Source organism: Macaca fascicularis, chromosome 16 (assembly GCF_037993035.2).
Source record: "Macaca fascicularis isolate 582-1 chromosome 16, T2T-MFA8v1.1".
Lineage (NCBI taxonomy): Eukaryota > Metazoa > Chordata > Mammalia > Primates > Cercopithecidae > Macaca > Macaca fascicularis.
In genome coordinates, this window is record NC_088390.1 from 43546234 (window position 1) to 43565702 (window position 19469).

General features: G+C 41.0%; 1 protein-coding gene across 7 annotated transcripts in view; it reads right to left on the minus strand.

Annotated features, from left to right (window-relative positions):
• The window catches only part of TADA2A (transcriptional adaptor 2A), a 72137-nt gene that overhangs the window by 32689 nt on the left and 19979 nt on the right, over positions 1-19469 (minus strand). For 4 of the 7 annotated variants that reach the window (XM_045376115.3, XM_045376116.3, XM_045376117.3 and 1 more), the window contains 5 exons: positions 18695-18754; positions 9011-9102; positions 7271-7428; positions 5268-5356; positions 3161-3233 (listed from right to left, as the gene is read on the minus strand). In XM_045376115.3, the coding sequence (XP_045232050.1) occupies positions 3161-3233; positions 5268-5356; positions 7271-7428; positions 9011-9102; positions 18695-18754 (472 nt within the window). The remainder of the gene's footprint in view (positions 1-3160; positions 3234-5267; positions 5357-7270; positions 7429-9010; positions 9103-18694; positions 18755-19469) is intronic. The other 3 variants (XM_074019053.1, XM_015438409.4, XM_074019054.1) reach the window with 2 other exon arrangements.

The following is a 19469-nucleotide window of genomic DNA, read 5'->3' on the forward strand; positions in this document are numbered from 1 at the left end:
GGACTTACTCACGATTATACCATGACTCAGAAGCAAGCCAGAGGCTGAATCAGTGTCCTGATTTCCACAAAATCTGTGCCCCTCTCTCTGTTCCAGGTGTGCTTATAAAGTCTTTTCATTCCTTCCTGACTTTCCATGGGCTCCTAGTGCACTTCACTGAGTGTTCTGGGAGTGACAGCTCAGGGACAATATGCCCCTGGACATGGTCATGCTGCCACAGGAGCTACTATAAGAACTCAGAGCTGTAAACAAAATACCTCTCTGTGGCATGAGCAAGTCATTCCTTTGATTTGCAGTGCTGACAAGCTTCTTTAAAATGTTACCATCTTTTTTATTTTTTAGAGGTGGGGGCCTCACTTTGTTGTCTAGGCTGATCTTGAAATCCTGGGCTCAAGAAATCCTCCCGCTTTGGCCTCCGAAAGTGTTAGGATTACAGGTGTGAGCCACCATACCCAAATCTAAAGTGTTATCATCTTTTTAAAAACATTCATTTAGGGCCGGACGCGGTGGCTCACCCCTGTAATCCCAGCCCTTTGGGAGGCAGAGATGGGCAGATCAGTTGAGGCCAAGAGTTTGAGACCAGCCTTGCAAACATGGCAAAACCCCATCTCTACTAAAAATATAAAAATTAGCCAGGCATGGTAGCACTAATTCCAGCTTCGCCAGAGGCTGAGGCACGAGAATCATTTGAGCCTGGGAGGCAGAAGTTGCAGTGAGCCGAGATCACACTACTGCGCTCCAGCCTGGGTGACAGAGTAAGACTCTGTCACAAAAAAAAAATAAATAAAAGCACTCATATAAACGTCTTATAGTTTACTATGGGGCAGAGGGAAAGAATTATTATTTATGTTGTATTAAAGCTACTATGTATAAAGATTAATAAGTTTCAGTTATAGCTCAAATGAAAATCAATAATTTACAGGGCTATAGAAACTTCAGGGAAAATACACTAAAGTACGTTATGGGTTTGAAAAGCTAACTGAACTATAAATTGCTGACAATCGCTTGTTGCTTTTTATCTCCACTTAATTACAAAAAGGACCTCAAGTGAACCAGAGGAAACTGCAAGCCCTGCTCCCACGAAGAATGAAGAATGAAATTAAATACCGACCATTACTACAGTTTTCTTAGTAATGTTGGGAAGTACGAATGAAGACCTTAGATTAGGCTCTAGAGAAGTGATTCAGCAAGTCGAGCCATTATTAACATTATAGATGTTGACTTTAAAATTCTGTAAGAAATTAATATATAAGTAAAAATAAAAAGCAGGAAGGAGGAGGAAAAACAATAATAATATTTATAAAATTTGTTTTAAGGGTTTTTTTTTTAGAGACAGGGTCTCACTGTGTTGCCCAGGCTGGTATTGAACTCCCGGCCTCAAGTGATCATCCAGCCTCAGCCTCTCAAAGTGCTAGGATTATAGGTGTGAGCTACCACGCCCAGCCAAAAATTTGGTATTTTTGAGCAGAATCCAAAAGAATTATATTTATGAAGCTGCCCCTTTTGCACAGAGTAGTCTGGCATTCTGTAAGAAAGGTATAAGCCAGAAAACAATACCATTTTAATTAAAGCTGGTGTGTATGAGGAGAAATACTGAATGGCAGTCTGCATACTACCTTCAAAGAGAACACCACAAGAGGTGAGAAAAGACAACATGAGTCACTGGGATTGATGAGACTCACATGGAAGACTGAACAAATACAATGGATTGAGTTAATGCTAAAGTAGTTTGCTTTCAAGCTTTCCTCTTTTAGTTCAATCTGCGTCAGTCTGACTTTCCTTAAAGTTGTGTGGGAGAAAAGGAGGAATAAAATTTTGCCAAAAAAAAAACTAAAAAAAAAAACCCCACTGCTCAAGAAATGTGTAGAGAAAAATTTCTTAAGGTAAAATTGTTATGAGGACTATTTCTTTATCTTAGATCTGGTATAACAAATATCCAGGCAGCTCTTCTATGGAGAGAAAAGAATCAAGTTCCCCTTTTAGGGACCGTGTACCAGTTCACGCAACGTGAAAACTTGATTTATAATTTAACAAGTATTTTACTTGTCTTTCCTGCCTGGGATGTAAATTTAACAGAAATAATGAAGATGTTGTTTGGGAAATACAGATTCCAATAGATAATTACTGATCTCTGAACTAAAATTAAAGAAAAAAAAAGGACTGGGTATTATTATGTAGTATTAGTATATATTAGTATGTAGTTCACTGAAAATGGAAAGAAGGAAAAAAGGGACTCAAAAGTCTAACTATCTACTCTTAACAGCCCTTTGGCATTCACCACTTAAGTTTTAGGAAAAGAGTTAACATAAACCCTTAGAGGGCTAATCAAAGATTAAAATTCAGCAGTGTTGGGGCAGGCATCGTGGCTCATGCCTATAATCCCAGCACTTTGGGAAGCTGAGGCGGGCAGATCACTTGAGGTCAGGAGTTGCAGACCAGCCTGGCCAACATGGCGAAACAAACCCCATCTCTAATAAAAAAAAAAAAACAAATATTAGCTGGGCATGGTGGCAGACACCTGTAATCCCAGCTATTTGGGAGGCTGAAGCAGGAGAATCACTTGAACCTGGGAGGCGGAGGTTGCAGTGAGCCGAGATTGCGCCACCGCACTCCAGCCTGGGCAACAGAGTAAGACTCTGTCTCAAAAACAAACACAAAAAAAGAATTCAGCAGTGTTGAAAATTCAACAGTCCTGAGAAACAAGAAATTCCCCATTTGGGCCTAAAAACTCTTGAGGAATTTCCATTGTTTTTCCTTGCTAGGGGAAATTTCGGGTAACAAAATATAGTGAACATTTAGTGTTAGCAGTTGTTACTGAAGTCCCAAGAATTCAAATTGATTCCCTTCCTTCTAAGAATGCAAGTGAGGGCCATTTAAACAATTACCTTAGTGTAGACTTATCTCAGATAAAAGTAAAAATCACACAGTCCAACAGATATTTCCAACTACTATCATATAATCAATATTTTTACCCTCATTACAAATCTTATTCACTGTGGTCAAAATCCAACAACAGAGTAAGTTCAGCAACTTAACCAGTAGATTTCTGAATTCCACAAGGGCAGGGGACATGTTCTATTCATCTTTCAATTCCCAGCACCCAAGACAGTGTTATTACACAGTTGGCGCTTGATAAACATTTGACAAAATAAACTGTTACCATGTAAAATGTCCGAGTCATCTTCAACAAAATCAATGTCTCTCAAGTCCCATTCTGCGTAATTGTCAAATTCCTGTTTGGGGGAACAAAAAAATCCCCACCCCAAACCCATTGGCTTTGATTAATGTCTTTACAGCAGCCATGCTTTAGAGGTAAACAGAAAAAACACAAGCAAACAGTTGTTAAAAAAGTCTAAATAGGGCAAAAGGCCACAATACTGGCACAGGTAATAGGAAGTCATGGGAAAAATCTAAGAGGCTTACAAGCAGTAGTGACAACAAAAAATTGGAATAGTTATGAGTTTAGGAATGAAGCTAAACATACTGCTCTAAAAACTAAAATTAGTCTGAGCTGGGCACAGTGGCATGCACCTGTAATCCCAGCTACTCAGGAGATTTAGGTGGAAACATCTCTTGAGACCAGGAGTTTCAAGACTGCCTGGGAAACAGAGCAAGATCCTGTCTCTTCAATAAATAAATAAATAAAGTCAATTCTTTTTTTTTTTTTTTTTTTTTGGAAACAGGGTCTCACTCTGTCACTCAGGCTGGAGTCAGTGGTGTGATCTTGGCTCACTGCAGCCTTGAACTCACAGGCTCAAGATATCCTCTTGCCTCAGCCTCTCAAGCAGTTGGGTCTACAGGGACATGCCACCACACAAAAGGTAATTTTTGGTTTTGGGTTTTTTTTTTTTTGGTAGAAAAACAGGGTTTTGCCATGTTGCCCAGGCTAGTCTCAAACTCCTGAGCTCAAGCAATCTGCCTGACTCAGCCTCCCAAAGTGCTGGGATTTACAGGTGTAAGCTACCGCAGTTGGCCAAACTATATTTCAAGTTGTGAATTAGATGATAAGTCAAGAGATTTTGTGGTTACATTCACATGTCTTTTAATTCCATAGCTGAGCAAAGAACATACAGTTTTTATACACATTCATCATTCTTTATATAATTGTGGATATTGTACAGGAATCAGTAAACTATTATTCAGCCTACTGTCTGTTTTTATACATAAAGTTTTACTGGAACACAGGCGTATTCATTTCTTCTTATATTATCCAATGCTGCTTTAGCACAATAATGACAAAGTATAGTTACAACAGAAACTTTATAGCATACAAAACCTAAAATATTTACTATCTGGCCTTTAATAGAATAAGTTTGCCAATCCCCGATATAGTACAATCTTGAAAGCCCCTAGATGTACAATAAGAACCAGACTACAGGCCAGGTACGGTGGCTCACGCCTGTAATCCCAGCACTTTGGGAGGCTGAGGCTGGCAGATTGCCTGAGATCAGGAGTTTTGAGACCAGCCTGGCCAACATGGTGAAACCCTATCTCTACTAAAAATACAAAAATTAGCCAGGCGTGGTGGCAGGCACCTGTAGTCTCAGCTACTTGGGAGGCCGAGACAGGAGAATCGCTTGAACCCAGGAGGTAGAGGTTGCAATGGGCCGAGACCATGCCACTGCACTCCAGCCTGGGCAACTAAAGCAAAAACTGTCTCAAAAAAAAAAAAAGGACCAGACTACAGGAATTTCATACCTAAGGAAGTAGAAGCCAGCAGATGCAACTTAAGAAATGGGTTTTCTGGGGCTTTTCTTGGAGACAGGGTCTCACTCTGTTGCCTAGGGTGCAGTTTAGTGGAATGACCACCACTCACTGCAGCCTTAACCTCCCAGGCTTAAGTGATCCTCCTGTATCAGCCTCCCAAGTAGTTAGGACTATAGGCATGTACCACCACACCCAGCTAATTTTTTATTTTTTGTAGAGACAAGGTCTCACTACGTTGCCCAGGCTAGTCTCGAACACCTGGACTCAAGCGATCCTCCATTCTCAGTTCCCAAAGTGCTGGGATTACAGGTGTAAGCCACTGTGCCCGGCCAGAAATAGGCTGTTTGTTTAAATAATTTTTCCTGTTCCATATGTGAAAATGTTTACAAGTGAGAAAAGGCACTCAAATGTAAGAAAATGTGGCTGCCTAAAGGTCCTACAAATTACAGTGCTTTGAAAAATCTCCTTTTAGTGGTATGGAATCTATGGGTGAGATAGAAGGCTCATGAGAAATACAAACAAATTTTTCCTACTTTGTACTAAAAACACAGTTATCCTACCTCAATGAAATCTGCTCGAGCTGGCATGTACCCGGCCATGTCCCGAGAAAGCAAGGAGTCAAAGGTAGGTCGGGGAGGGTCATCTGTAGCTGGAAGAATTTAGAAGTTTTCTGAGTTAACTAATACAATATTGGCATGAAAAAATGACATAATAATAGTCCAAGAATAAAAAAATTTTAAATGGTTTTTATAGAAGGAAATGTGAAAAAGATAAAGTATTATGAAAACACATTTTTTTTAAAAGAAAAACCAAGACTCAGGCAATCCTTTAAGTAAATATGGGGAAATTTCTTCTGATTTCTGCTTTTCTAAAATGAAAGGAAACCATGGCTTTTTTCTTTTAATATTACTGAACCTAAATATTTACCATTGGCTTTGGCTCCCCCAACCCTTAGGACGAACCTCAATTTACAAAACTCATCCAACTGAGAGGCAAAAAAAAAAAACAAAAAAAAAAAAAAAAAAAAAAAAAAAAACACCAAAGGCAGGAAAAAAACAAACACCGGAATTGGAAGTTAGCTGGAATTAAGTCCTAGCTCTAACACACAGTAGTCCCATGACCCTGCACAAACTAACCTTTCTGCATCGGTCTCCTCCAATGTAGACCAAAAGCACTTGCTCTGCCTATCTCACTGGATTGCCGTTTGGAAAAAAATGGTGTAATGAATTTGAGAACCAAGTGCTAACATCAAAGTGCTATCCAAATAGGAGGTATCAACCAGGCACAGTGGCTCACACCTGTAATCCCAGCACTTTGGGAGGCCGAGGCGGGCAGATCATCTAAGGTCAGGAGTTTGAGACCAGCCTGGCCAATATAGCGAAACCTCATCTCTACTAAAAATACAAAAAATTAGCCAGGTGTGGTGGCATGCACCTGTGGTACCAGCTGCTTGGGAGGCTGAGACACGAGAATCGCTTGAACCCTGGAGGTGGAGGTTGCAGTGAGCGGAGGTTGTGCCACTGCACTCCAGCCTGGGAGACAGAGCAAGACTCTGTCTCAAAAAAAAAAAGGAGATATTACCAGCCTCTAAGTTAGTCAGCTATAAAACTGTTTCTAAAGAGTACGAGAAAAGAGAAAAGGGAAGGGAAAACATTCATATCTTATTACTTGTGCCCTGGGAGTCATTCAGGAAAGATGGTCATTTGTAATTCATCATGTTTTTGGTTATATTTTATTAAGAGACCCACTGGTCCCACAGGCACGAGATTAAAAAGTTCGCCGTCACTGACACAACCAAGTGAACAAAAATAACAAACCACTTCTTGGACTTGACACTGGGACAATTCATAATAATGAGTCAAATACTGTATTCTCTAAGCAACTTGTATGTATAATCATAAGCTCTCCAAAGGGATTGAAAAAAAACTTATAACAGCATAGAAAAGATTTTCCCTTTTTGACATCTTATTTTACAAAGGAAACCACTGAAGTTAACTGATATGTTCAAAGGACTGGAGGTAGGTGGAACTACACATTGGCTTCAAGTACCTTGATGTCCCGTATAGAACTCTGACCCTTAGAGTATGTTCCTTCTTTGCTACATTTTAATCCTGACTCTTTTTTTTTTTTAAGAGACGAAGTCTCACTCTGTCACCCAGGTTGGGGTGCAGTGATATGATCCTGGCTCACTGTAACCTCCGCCTACCTGGTTCAAGTGATTCTCCTACCTCAGCCTCCCCATTAGCTGGGATTATAGGTGTCTGCCACCACATACGGCTAATCTTTACACTTTTAGTTGAGACAGGGTTTCCCCATGTTGGCCAGGCTGGTCTTGAACTCCTGGCCTCAAGTGATCTACCCAACTCAGCCTCCAAAAGTGCTGGGATTACAGGCATGAGCCACCACGCTGGGTCGATCCTCACTCTTAATAGCTGCCATATAACTCCTCCTATCTTCCGTGATATCATTAGCTGTCGAATTAATCAAATCACTGTTTATCTGCTACTGGAACAGGGCCCAAGGATGAGCTAAGTGTCTTTTACCAAGATAGGGAAGCACTTACAGTGAAATGGAATGGCTGTGTCAGCAGTTTTTGCTTCCTCTGCTTGTTTCAGGTTAAGCAGGGTAGATGCAAACAGAGGGTTATTGATGAAATGCTTCATATAGTGCTTCTCACACTCCTCTTTGGTCTTGGTGCACATCTGATTGGCTACATCCTGCCTAGAGGATTGTGGGAAAAAGACAGAAGAAACTGGTACTTTCATTTCCACATAACAGTAAACGCATCATTTGCTCTTTTGATATTTTAAGTCACTAAGCTATTTAATTTAAATAAATTTAAGTCACTAAGCTATTTAAGCTATTTAATTAGCTGAGTATGGTGGTGCACAACTGTTGTTCCAACTACTTGGGAGTCTGAGAAGGGAAGATCCCTTGAGCCCAAGAGTTCAGGGTTACAGTGACTGTGATCACACCACTGCATTTCAGCCTGGGTGATAAAGTGAGACTGTCTTAATAAAAAAGAATCCCTGACTTGAGCCAAGGTAATGGAGAGGTAGAGGTAGAAGTCCTCTCCTCAAGGTCTCTTTTCCACAGCACTTCACTTGTCCTCCCCTAAGACATCACTGTGCTGTTTTGTGTACTTCAATCACTTGTACAGATATTTTGAGTCCCTTGCTAAACTATAAGCTTCCTGAAGGCAGGATGCATCTCATAATTCTTAGCTCTGGTCCACTCACTGCCAAACTTAGTGCCTTACCCACAGCAGACAGAGAAGCTACGTCTTTTTTATGTTCTTTGTTAAGAGGGAAGGAGGACAAACAGAGAGGATTAGCCTATTTTAGACAGCATGGTAAGCAAAAAATGAAAAACTAGGCCAAAGATGACTAGCAAGCTCCTCACAAGTGATTACTTTTCTACCTCCTTTGGTATTCCTCATTGTACACCGTATTTTATGATGCTTAATAAATAATGAATGAATACCAGCAAAATGTGAACTAAATTCAGGTCTGCTTCTTCAGGTCCCTGGACATAAGGGAAGCAGCAGAATTTATTCTGATGAACACCAAGAAAGGTTATATACACTAGCAAGTCAGGACAGGGAGGACCTAATTAAGAGTCCCTCACTAATAAGCTACGTAATCACAAGAAATCATTTCAACCCCCTAGGCTTCAGATAATTTGTGAACAAAATATATTCAATAGTGTCTCTGCTATCTAGTTCATAAAATAAAATCATCCATATGAAAGTGTTCCCAAAAGATAAAAACAAAAGTGGTAGTATTAAGTGGTGCTGCCCACTAAGGCAACAGCAATGAGTGCTATTCAATTCAGCCGGTGTTGGACTAAGGCAGGTGTTTGAAAGCTAAAAACAGTGAATGCTATCAGGAAGTCTGTGAAACTTGAATCTTAGGTATGACCATCTAGCTAAAGTCTGATTCACTTAAATGACTAGGACATCTATAACCAACAAAAATTCATAAAATCAGAAGGGAGTAATAACTAACAAAACTAAACTTCCCTACTATTCAGAAAGGAATAATCAATCTTCCCATTGTTGATACATATCCAAAGTGGCCTTTTAAAGCTGCTCAGTCATGGACCACTAAACATCCCATACCCTTGTGACACATTTCGGCACTGGAAAAATAACGTACAGAGGGGACTAACTTGTCTCTAAATCATGGGTTGATAGGAAAGCAACATATACTTTCTCTTCCTGAGGCTCCTTCCTTTACTCTTCAACAACAGCTTCTTCTCTGAGCCCACTAGGGCAGGATAACTCTTAACATCAAGCACTTACCAATTTCCAAAGCCACAGTCCATCACAGCTTCTAAAAGGGCCATTTCTTCTTGAGCAGTCCAGCTGGGATCCAGGACAGGAAAATCTGAGGTCTAAGGAGAAAAAAGTTTTGCTTAAGAACAGAGATACAAATGGAATCTAGGTGCCAGGCCGGGTGGCTTACGTCTATAATCCCAGTACTCTGGAAGGCTGAGGCAGGCGGATCACTTGAGGTCAGGAGTTCGAGACCAGCCTGGCCAACATGGTGAAACCCTGTCTCTACTAAAAATACAAAACTTAGCTGGGCATAGTGGCATGCGCCTGTAGTCCCAGCTACTCAGGAGGCTGAGGCAGGAGAATCACTTGAACCAGGGAAGCGGAGGTTGCAGTGAGCTGAGATCATGCCACTGCACTTCAGTCTGGGCGTTGCAACAAGACTCCGTATCAAAAATAAAAAAGAAATGGAATCTTGGAACTTCAACTGTAGTAGTAGTTTATAGTTGAATGATGAGAGATACCTAGGGTACATTCTTATTAGTTGTCCACCTCTCCCACCCATTTCCACCATTAGCTAGAAGGGCCTCCATATCACCTATAAATGCCAAGCAATTCATGCAGATATACATATATTTTCAAACTTAACACAGAGGTACAGATAAATATTTTTGTACGCTCCCATTTAGCTAAGAAAGAGGAAAAGACAAATATGTATGTATTCTTTTAAATGGAAGAATAAAACACACTTAAAAAAAAAAAGGTTACTATGGGGAGGAAGAAAGAGAACAGGGTAGAGAGAAGAGGGATAGAAGCTAGACTTCTCTGAATATTCCTTGCTTGTAGATTTGACTTTGAAACATAAATAGTATAATATTAAACTTTAGGCTGGCCTTAGTGGCTCACGCCATTCCAACACTTTGGGAGGCCGAGGCAGGTGGATCTCTTGAGGTCAGGAGTTCAAGACAAGGCTGGCCAACATGGTGAAACCCCGTCTTTACTAAAAATACAAAAAATTAGCCGGGCGTGGTGGCGGGTGCCTGTAGTCCCAGCTGCTTGGGAGGCTGAGGCAGGAGAATGGCATGAACCTGGGAGGCGGAGCTTGTAGTGAGCCAAGATGGCGCCACTGCACTCCAGCCTGGGGGACAGAGAGAGACTCCGTCTCAAAAACAACCAACCAACCAACCAACCAACCAAAACAAACTTGCAGGCCGGGCGCGGTGGCTCAAGCCTGTAATCCCAGCACTTTGGGAGGCCGAGACGGGCGGATCACGAGGTCAGGAGATCGAGACCATCCTGGCTAACACGGTGAAACCCCGTCTCTACTAAAAAATACAAAAAAAAAACTAGCCGGGCGAGGTGGCGGGCGCCTGTAGTCCCAGCTACTCGGGAGGCTGAGACAGGAGAATGGCCCGAACCCGGGAGGCGGAGCTTGCAGTGAGCTGAGATCCGGCCACTGCACTCCAGGCTGGGCGACAGAGCGAGACTCCGTCTCAAAAAAAAAAAAAAAAAAAAAAAAAAAAAAAAAAAAAAAAAAAACAAAACAAACTTGCAGTCTCGTATTTAAATTGAAAGTTTTATTATGAACTCATGTGTTGTATCTTAAAAGAAAAATAATTTCCTAACATTGTTCACTGAAAAGGTCTAGAAAAAAATGACCAACCCAGTAGCAATGAGTAGTTGGGATTACAGGCATGCGCCACCACACCCAGCTAATGTTGTATTTTTAGTAGAGATGGAGTTTCTCCATCTTGGTCAGGCTGATCTCGAACTCCCAACCTCATATGATCCACCCGCCTGGGCCTCCCAAAGTGCTGGGATTACAGGCATGAGCCACCGCGTCTGGCAGCAAAGAAGCTCTTAAAGACTATAAAGGTCATGTAAAAAAATTCAGAAGTCAACTTCCAGAGACTCCTGTTAGCTAAAAATGGAATATTTTGAGCATCAATAAGGATAATAACCACAAATAACTGAAACATCAAATATTTTAAATATGTGGAGGATGCTAGGGAACCAATGCATATTCTCAAAACTAGTAAATAAAGGGAAGTAATCATCATTTCTCTTTCCTGTACAAACGTTACTCAGAGGGACCATGTAATAATAATAAATTTCTAACTCATAAATTAAAATGAGTGATAGAATTAAAAGATTAATGTTTTGCAATCCTTAGTGAATTACCAGGTCCAGACAATGGTCCTAAATGAATCTGAAGTAGTCATTAAATGTAACTACTAGTGTATAGGAAACGCAGAAGACAGAGGAACACATTAGTCAACAAAATCCAGACTAACATCTGTAAGACAAACAATCCGGTTTTTAAAAATCAGATAAATAATAAGAAATGAGAGCAAGGAGCTTCCAGGCTGCTGAACACATGGAGGTGGAGGATGGTGTACCCAGAGAGGACAGGAAAGCTCCGTGCCCCTTCCCACATACACCCTGCCTCATGCATCTCTTATGGCTGGCTGCTCATTTTTCAACATCACCAGTGTTAAATTATGTATCATCTGATATGATAAAATGAGAAGGCAATTCACCTCTCTGTGATCTTCTACCTAAACACCTATAATCCAAATCTAATCATGATAAAATATCAAACCTATGAAGACAAAATTGAGAGACACTGTACAAAATACACTTCGACCTGTCAAGGTCATGAACAGGAAAATCTAAGAAACTGTCACAGATTGGAGAAAACATTATGACTAAATGCAATGTGGGATCTCCAATTGGATCCTGCAACAGAAAACGACATTTGTGGAAAATCTGGAGAAATCTGAATAAAATCTATAGTTACTAGTATTGTAGTAATGTTCATTTCTTTTTCCTTTTTTTTTTTTTGAGACCAAGTCTCGCTCCATAGCCCGGGCTGCAGTGCAGTGGCATGATCTCAGCTCACTGCAACCTCCACCTCCTGGGTTCAAGCGATTCTCCTGCCTCAGCCTCCTGAGCATCCGGGATTACAGGCATGTGCCACCATACCTGGCTAATTTTTTGTATTTTTAGTAGAGACAGGGTTTTACCATGTTGGCCAGGCTGGTCTTGAACTCCTGACCTCAAGTAATCCGCCCAACTCGGCTTCCCAAAATGCTGAGATTACAGGTGTGAGGCACCAAGCTCAGCCCCTTCTTTTATTTGAGACAAGATCTTGCTGTGTTGACCAGGCTAGAGTGCACTGGTGTGATCATGGCTCACTGTAGCCTCAAACTCCTGAACTCAAGCAATCCTCCTGCCTCCACCATCCAAGTAGCTAAGAATACAAGCACGTGCAACCACACTCACCTAATTTTTAAATTTTTCTGTAGCAATGGGGTCTTTCCAGATTGCCCAGGCTGGTCTCAAACTCCTGGACTCAAACAATTCTCCCACTACAACCTCTCAAAGTGCCGGAATTACAGGAAAGAGCCACCACACCCAGCCGATGTTCATTTCTCAATTTTGACAAATGTACTATAATGTAAGATGTTAACATTTGGGGAAGCAGGATGAAGGATATACGGGAACTCTCTGTACTACATTTGCAACTTCAGTAAATCCAAAACTGGCTGGGCTCAGTGGCCAGCCAGTAATCCTAGCACTTTGGGAGACCAAGGTGGGAGGATCCCTTGAGTCCAGGAGTTTGAGACCACCCTGGACAACATGGCAAAACTCCATCTCTATTTCTCTATATATTTAAGAAGATAAAATTTAAAACATAATTATTCTAAAACAAGACCAAAAAAAAAAAAAAAAAAAAAAGAAATGAGAAAAAGGGAAGGAAATCCCATACAGAATAGAAAACATGTAAGAGGCAAACAGTTGGAAAATTGAAATGTGTGAATCTTATTTGTATCTGAATTAAACAAACTGCAAAAAGTAAAAAAAAAAAAAAAATTGTAATACCACACTACACTGACTAAAATAGCTAAAATCAATGAAACTGACAATGCCAAATGTTGGCAAGCACATGAAGCAATCAGAACTCTCGTATATGGTCAACAGAGGTGTAAAATGATACAAACGCTTTGGAAACCTTGCCAATCATTTCTTTAAAAGTTAAACAATCATTTACTCTATGACCCAGCAATTTCACTCCTAGGTATTTATCCAAAAAACAGTGAAAACATATGTACATAGAAAGCTTTATACAGGAATATTCATTGCAGCTTTATTCACAACAGCTCAAACCTGGGCAAGGCCCAGGTGTCCATCAAAGGGAGAACGGATAAAAAACTGTATTGTGTTCATACAACAGAATATTACTCAGTAATAAAAGAAATGATTAGTAGCAAATGTACTAGTAACATACACAACATGAATAAAACTCAAAAACATGCTGAGTGAGGCCGGGTACGGTGGCTCACGCCTGTAATCCCAGCACTTTGGGAGGCCGAGGCGGATGGATCACCTGAGGTCAGGGGTTCAAGACCAACGTGGTCAACATGGTGAAACTCCGTCTCTACTAAAAATACAAAATTAGCTGGGTGTGGTGGTGGGCGCCTGTAATCCCAGCTACGTGGGAGGCTGAGGCAGGAGGAGTGCTTGAACCTGGGAGGCGGAGGTTGCAGTGAGTCGAGACTGTGCCATTGCACTCCAGCCTGGGCAACAGAGCGAGACTCTGTCTCAAAAAAAAAAAAAAAAAAAAAAAAAGCTGAGTGAAAGAAACTAGAAACAACACAAGTGTACATACAGTATGATTCCATATATATGCAGTTTTAGAATATGCAAAACCAATCTATGCTGATTTAAAAAAAAAATTAGAACAGTGATTGTTTCAGGGGTAAAAAAGGCAGCTGGTGTTTTAGATATTAAGCCTTTATGAAATGACTGGCGGAATGTGAAAAGTGACTAGAATTACATAGAGACCTAATGAAACACTTAAAGATGAAATAATATACTGCCTAGGGTATTTGCTTCAAAATAATCTAGAAAGGTGATGGTTTAGGCCAGGTGCGGTGGCTCACGCTTGTAATCCCAGCACTTTGGAAGGCCGAAGTGGGCAGATCACCTGAGGTCAGGAGTTCAAGACCAGCCTGGCCAACATGGCGAAACCCCATCTCCACAAAAATAAAAAAATTAGCCGGGCATGGTGGTGTGTGTCTGTAATCCCAGCTACTCGGGAGGCTGAGGTGGGAGAATTGCTTGGATCCAGGTGGCGCAGGTTGCAGTGAGCCGACATCAACCCATTGCACTCCAGCCTGGGTGACAGGGAAAGTTGATGGTTTAGATAAAGTAAGATTGGCCATGAGTCGATAATTTTAAGCGCTAGTGATGGGTAAATAAACGGAAATTGATTACCACTATGTTGATTACAATGATGACGACATTTTTATCTGAGCATGTACTGTGAATATGCCTAGCACATGAGGTATTATGAGATCCAAGAGAGAAATTTTGGAGTCTATGTCTATACTAAATTCATAGCCCTCTTGGGACTTTCAGCCTAAGTACATCATGTGGAGCCAAGAGCCACCCTCACTGTGCCTAATCTGAATGCCTGAACCACAAAACAGTGGGAGATAATAAAATGGTCATTTTTAAGCATGAGGTTTTGAGGTAGCTGGCAATAGATAACCAAATATCATTCTCTCTTGTGTATATCTGAACTTTTCTATAATAACAAGTAAAACAAATAATGACACAAGACATCTTCAGATTACACAGGCACTTAGAACTTGTTATAACTTTTTTTAATGACAAAAAAAAGTGTCATGATTTGTGAAATTACACTACCAATAAGCAACACATTTTCATCTGAGCACGCACTACGAATATGTCTAGCACATGAGGTATTATGAAATCCAAGAGAGAAATTTCAGTCTATACACTAAATTCATAATAACTCTCAATTCAGCAAGTACCAAAAGACAAGTAAATATGACAACGCACACATTAGTTGAAGAGACTGTTATTTGTAAAACTGTATTTTAGAATATTGTTTCTCAACCAACTTTACTGTGAGATAAACTTTCTACATCACAGACACACCAAAAAAGGCACAAGACAGTTTTACATAAAGTTTAATTAATATTATTCAACTCGGGGACCAAACCTCAGCACTTCTGAACCACAATCTCTCATAGAAGAGTTTAGGAATCTACATTTATAAGAAACTCCCAGGCAATTCTTATGTACTGAAGTTTAAGAATCACTGGTATAAAAGGGTGTGGCAGAAAGAGCTGCCTTGACTTGTTCAAAGTTCTAAGAATTACAAGACAAAAATAGGCATAGAATTCAGAAATCCTGGTTAACGCACCACCTACCACAGCATGAGTAACTGCCAAAAATACAGCACTGTGACATGACAAAAGTACTGAAAACCATTTAAAGTTATCTGAGGCTTCATATGCAAAAAAATCAAGTTTTGTGTAGAAAGCTAAAATTTGGTCATCATGCCTATAGAAGGAAAGATTCACTGGGCATAAATAAGGTGGGCCACAAAAAGGAAGTATTAGTAACCCCCAAAAGCTCCCCAAAGTAAAGGACAGTACTCTGAAATGTGATTGTATGGGTGTTGAATATGTGAGAAAAGGATGATGTAATCAGAATTAAGTGGATGTGGAGTGAAACTTAGTCAGTGCTTTCAGCATTATGAAGAAGACATGATGCCCAGAATAGCTAAAGAAAGCTCATGGTCAGCTTTCCTAAAGTGAATAAGCATGACTACCAACCTACCCAAGCCATACTGAATTATCCCTTAAGGAATTATTTCACAACATGAATGAATAAATTTGTATTCTGGCTGTAGGTATTCTCGCATTAATTTGGGGAAAACAAACCAGTTTTCTGAAGACCTGATAACCTTGGTGAAATTAACCCAAATCCACAGCTACTTTGAACAGTCTCCTAACCCTTCATTTTTGCAATTAAAGGGGGAAAAAAATTTATTCCAAGTCTTACAATTACTGAAGCCATTAGTTAAAAGACTGAAATTGTTTAAAGATGGAAAGAGGAAGGCCAGCTAGTTGGCTCCCAAGGACTCTAACTAGTTCTCTGATTAATTCATTGTGGCCTAGAATCTGACCCTGAATATTATAAGCCCAGAAACTCATTTTAATAGGACTCCACCAGTAGTCAGGTTCAGAGATGCTGAGTCACCCTTTCTAAACTTTTAAGAGACTGAAGTAAATATACCACAGTGCTGTAGGAGGCCCAATTCTAAAGATGTTCTCTGGCTGGGCATGGTGGCTCATGTCTACAATTCCAGCACTTTGGGAGGCCAAGGTGGGAGGATCATTTGAACCCAGGAGTTCGAGACCAGCCTGGGCAACATGGAGAAACCCTGTCTCTATTCTTTTTTAATAAATAAATAAAATAAAAATAAAGATGTTCCCCTCATCCTAAGATTCCTGTTTTCTGATTATTCCATCAAACACTAACGAGGTACTGCTGGGAAAGTACTTTACAGATGGAATAAAGGTTACTAATCAGCTGACCTTGAAGGAAAGATTATCCTGGATTACCCAGATGGGCCCAATGTAATCCACATGAATCCTTACACGTAGCTGAGGTGCCTGCTGCGGTGACTCACACCTGTAATCCCAGCACTTGAGGAGGTTGAGGATTGAGGTGGGAGGATCCCTTGAGCCCAGGAGCTCGAGACAGCCTGGATAACATAGAAAGACCTGTCTACGAAAATCTTTTTTTTTTTCGGAGATGGAGTCTCCCTGTCGCCCAGGCTGGAGTGCAGTGGCGCAATCTCGGCTCAGTGCAACCTCCACCTCCCGGGTTCATGCCATTCTCCTGCCTCAACCTCCTGAGTAGCTGGGAATACAGGCGCCCGCCACCACACCCGGCTAATTTTTTGTGTTTTTAGTAGAGACGGGGTTTCACTGTGTTAGCCAGGATGGTCTCGATCTCCTGACTTTGTGATCTGCCTGCCTTGGCCTCCCAAAGTGCTGGGATTACAGGCGTGAGCCACCACGCCCGGCCTACAAAAATTTTTTTTTAATTAGCCAGGCATGGTGGCTTGTGCCTCTAGTTCCAGCTAGTCAGGTAGCTGAGGTAGGAGGATAGCTTGAGCCTGGGAGGTCGAAGCTACAGTGAGCTGTGATTGTGCCATTCCTCTTTAGCCTGGGTGATAGAGTGAGACCCTGTCTCAAAGCAGAAGAGGAAAGCAGAAGAATCACTCATAAAGATTCAGCACAGGAAAAATAAGGCAGTGAGAGAGGTCATAGAGATTCCCTGGATTTCGTCAACAACCTCAAGGACTTCCTGTGCTCCTGGCTTTGAGAATGGAGAAAGGCGGCCCAGAGCCAGGGAATGCAGACAGCCTGTGGAAACGGAGAACATGCCCTGATCAAAACAGTGGCATCCTTCCTAAAACCTTAAGGCAGTGAATTCTGCCAACAACCTGAAAGAACCTAGAGGTGGATTCTACCCCAGGGCCTTCAGGTGAGAGGCCAGGCTGGCCAACATCTTCATTTCAGCCTTATGGAACCTGGAGCAAACCTGTTGAGCCTAATGATCTTCTGATCCACAGAACCTGTGAGACAAATTTGTGTCGTCTTAAGATATCTAAGTTTTGGTAATTTGTTATAGCACCAATAGAAAACTAATATAGATTAATCTACTATGTGAAATTTTAACTGTCGAGCCTGCCAGCATCCTTTCCTGTAAGAAAAACTACATGGGGGCCAAATGTCAGAAAACTGCTTGAAGGAGGAGATTTAGTTATACGCTTAATATGCTCTGATAACTGACAAAACTCTGACAAAACTATCTTTCTTTTGTCTTTTTTTTTGAGACGAAGTCTCACTCTGTCACCCAGGCCGGAGTGTAGTATTGCGATCTTGGCTCACTGCAACATCTGCCTCCCAGGTTCAAGCGATTCTTCTGCCTCAGACACCCAAGTAGCTGAGATTATAGGCGCACATCACCACATCTGGCTAATGTTTGTATTTTTAGTAGAGATGGGGTTTCACCATATATTGGCCAGGCTGGTCTTGAACTCCTGACCTCAAGTGATCCGCCCAACTCGGCCTCTGGAAGTGCTGGGATTACAGGCGTGAGCTACCGTGCCTGGCTGACAGAACTATCTTGACAAAGGTATATATACCTGTCAAGCAGACTAGATATTCACTTTGGCTTATTAAACCACCCACTCCCATGGCCAGGGCTTGGAAGGACACTATGAACATTCTTATCCTTCTTTAAAGGTGGCAATACAATTAATCTATAGTCAAGTCTTATTCAGGTTATAAACCAGTCTTCCTCTTTGGCGATTTTATATATTAACTCATTTGCTGTGTTCACTTTATAACCTGACTGTCAGAAGGTAACTAATTTTCCCCAAGGCAAGCAAATGAACTGCTTGACAAAAACACCACTGTCCACATGAACCACATAAAAATACCATGAGCACACAGTGACAACACATTGGCTATATTTATCAATGAGCTTAAAAAGCAGCATCTTAAAAAAGCACCTGTTATCCTCATATCAAAAGTATTTCCTTTGAATACTTTCCAAATTTCAAACAAAAATCTGAGTATATAAATCTATTTTTGTGCTTAAATACCTTGATAGGTCCACAAAACCCTAAAAGACTTATTGGATAATAATTACCTATTTCCGAAGGGGAGAAAAGGTAGATATTCAGAGATTAAGAAAACTAATTCCCAGAAATCCAAGAGAGCTTAAAGAAAGAGAAAAATGGAAAAGAAAAACTACTTCCTAGTCTAATTCTTGAAAAAAGTGAACAGAAATTCCCAGAAACTTCATCATTACCATTATTTCATAAGTATGATCGCTTTGATGTTTCTTGTACTCAAACCCTCGAGTGAAACACTGCAAAGAAAGAAAAATTAAGTTAGCAAAATCTACTTTCTTAAAGGACAGAGGTGGTTTGTGTTATTTTCTTCTGACAAGTTTGGGTTTTTTAAATTTTATTTTTGGAAACAGGGTCTCGTTCTGTCACCCAGGCCGAAGTGCAGCAGCACCATCATAGCTCACTGTAGCCCTGAACTCCTAGGCTCGAGGGATCCTTGTACCTCAGTCTCCCAAAGTGCTAAGAATATAGGTGTGGGCCACCATACCACTTCTTATCAAGTTTTTTTTTTTTTTTTGGAGACAGAGTCTTGCTCTGTCATCCAGGCTAGAGTGGCGCAATCTCGGCTCACTGCAACCTCCGCCTCCCAGGTTCAAGCGATTCTCCTGCTTCAGCCTCTTGAGTAGCTGGGATTACAGGGACCCGGCACCACACTCAGCTAATTTTTGTATTTTTAGTAGAGACGGGATTTCACCATCTTGGCCAGGCTGGCCTCGAACTCCTGATCTTGTGATCCACCTGCCTTGGCTTCCCAAAGTGCTGGGATTACAGGCATGAGCCACAGAGTTCGGCCAACAAATTTTTAAGGATTCATTTAATCTTGTCTGCAGCTGCAACAGAATGGTGGAATCATGATCACAGCTTTTCAGTGGCACTCACAGAGAAAAAACAAGTCTGAAAAAAAGACTTTTTCCTAAAACAACTCTTTTGAGAAGAGCATACGCCCTGGAATCA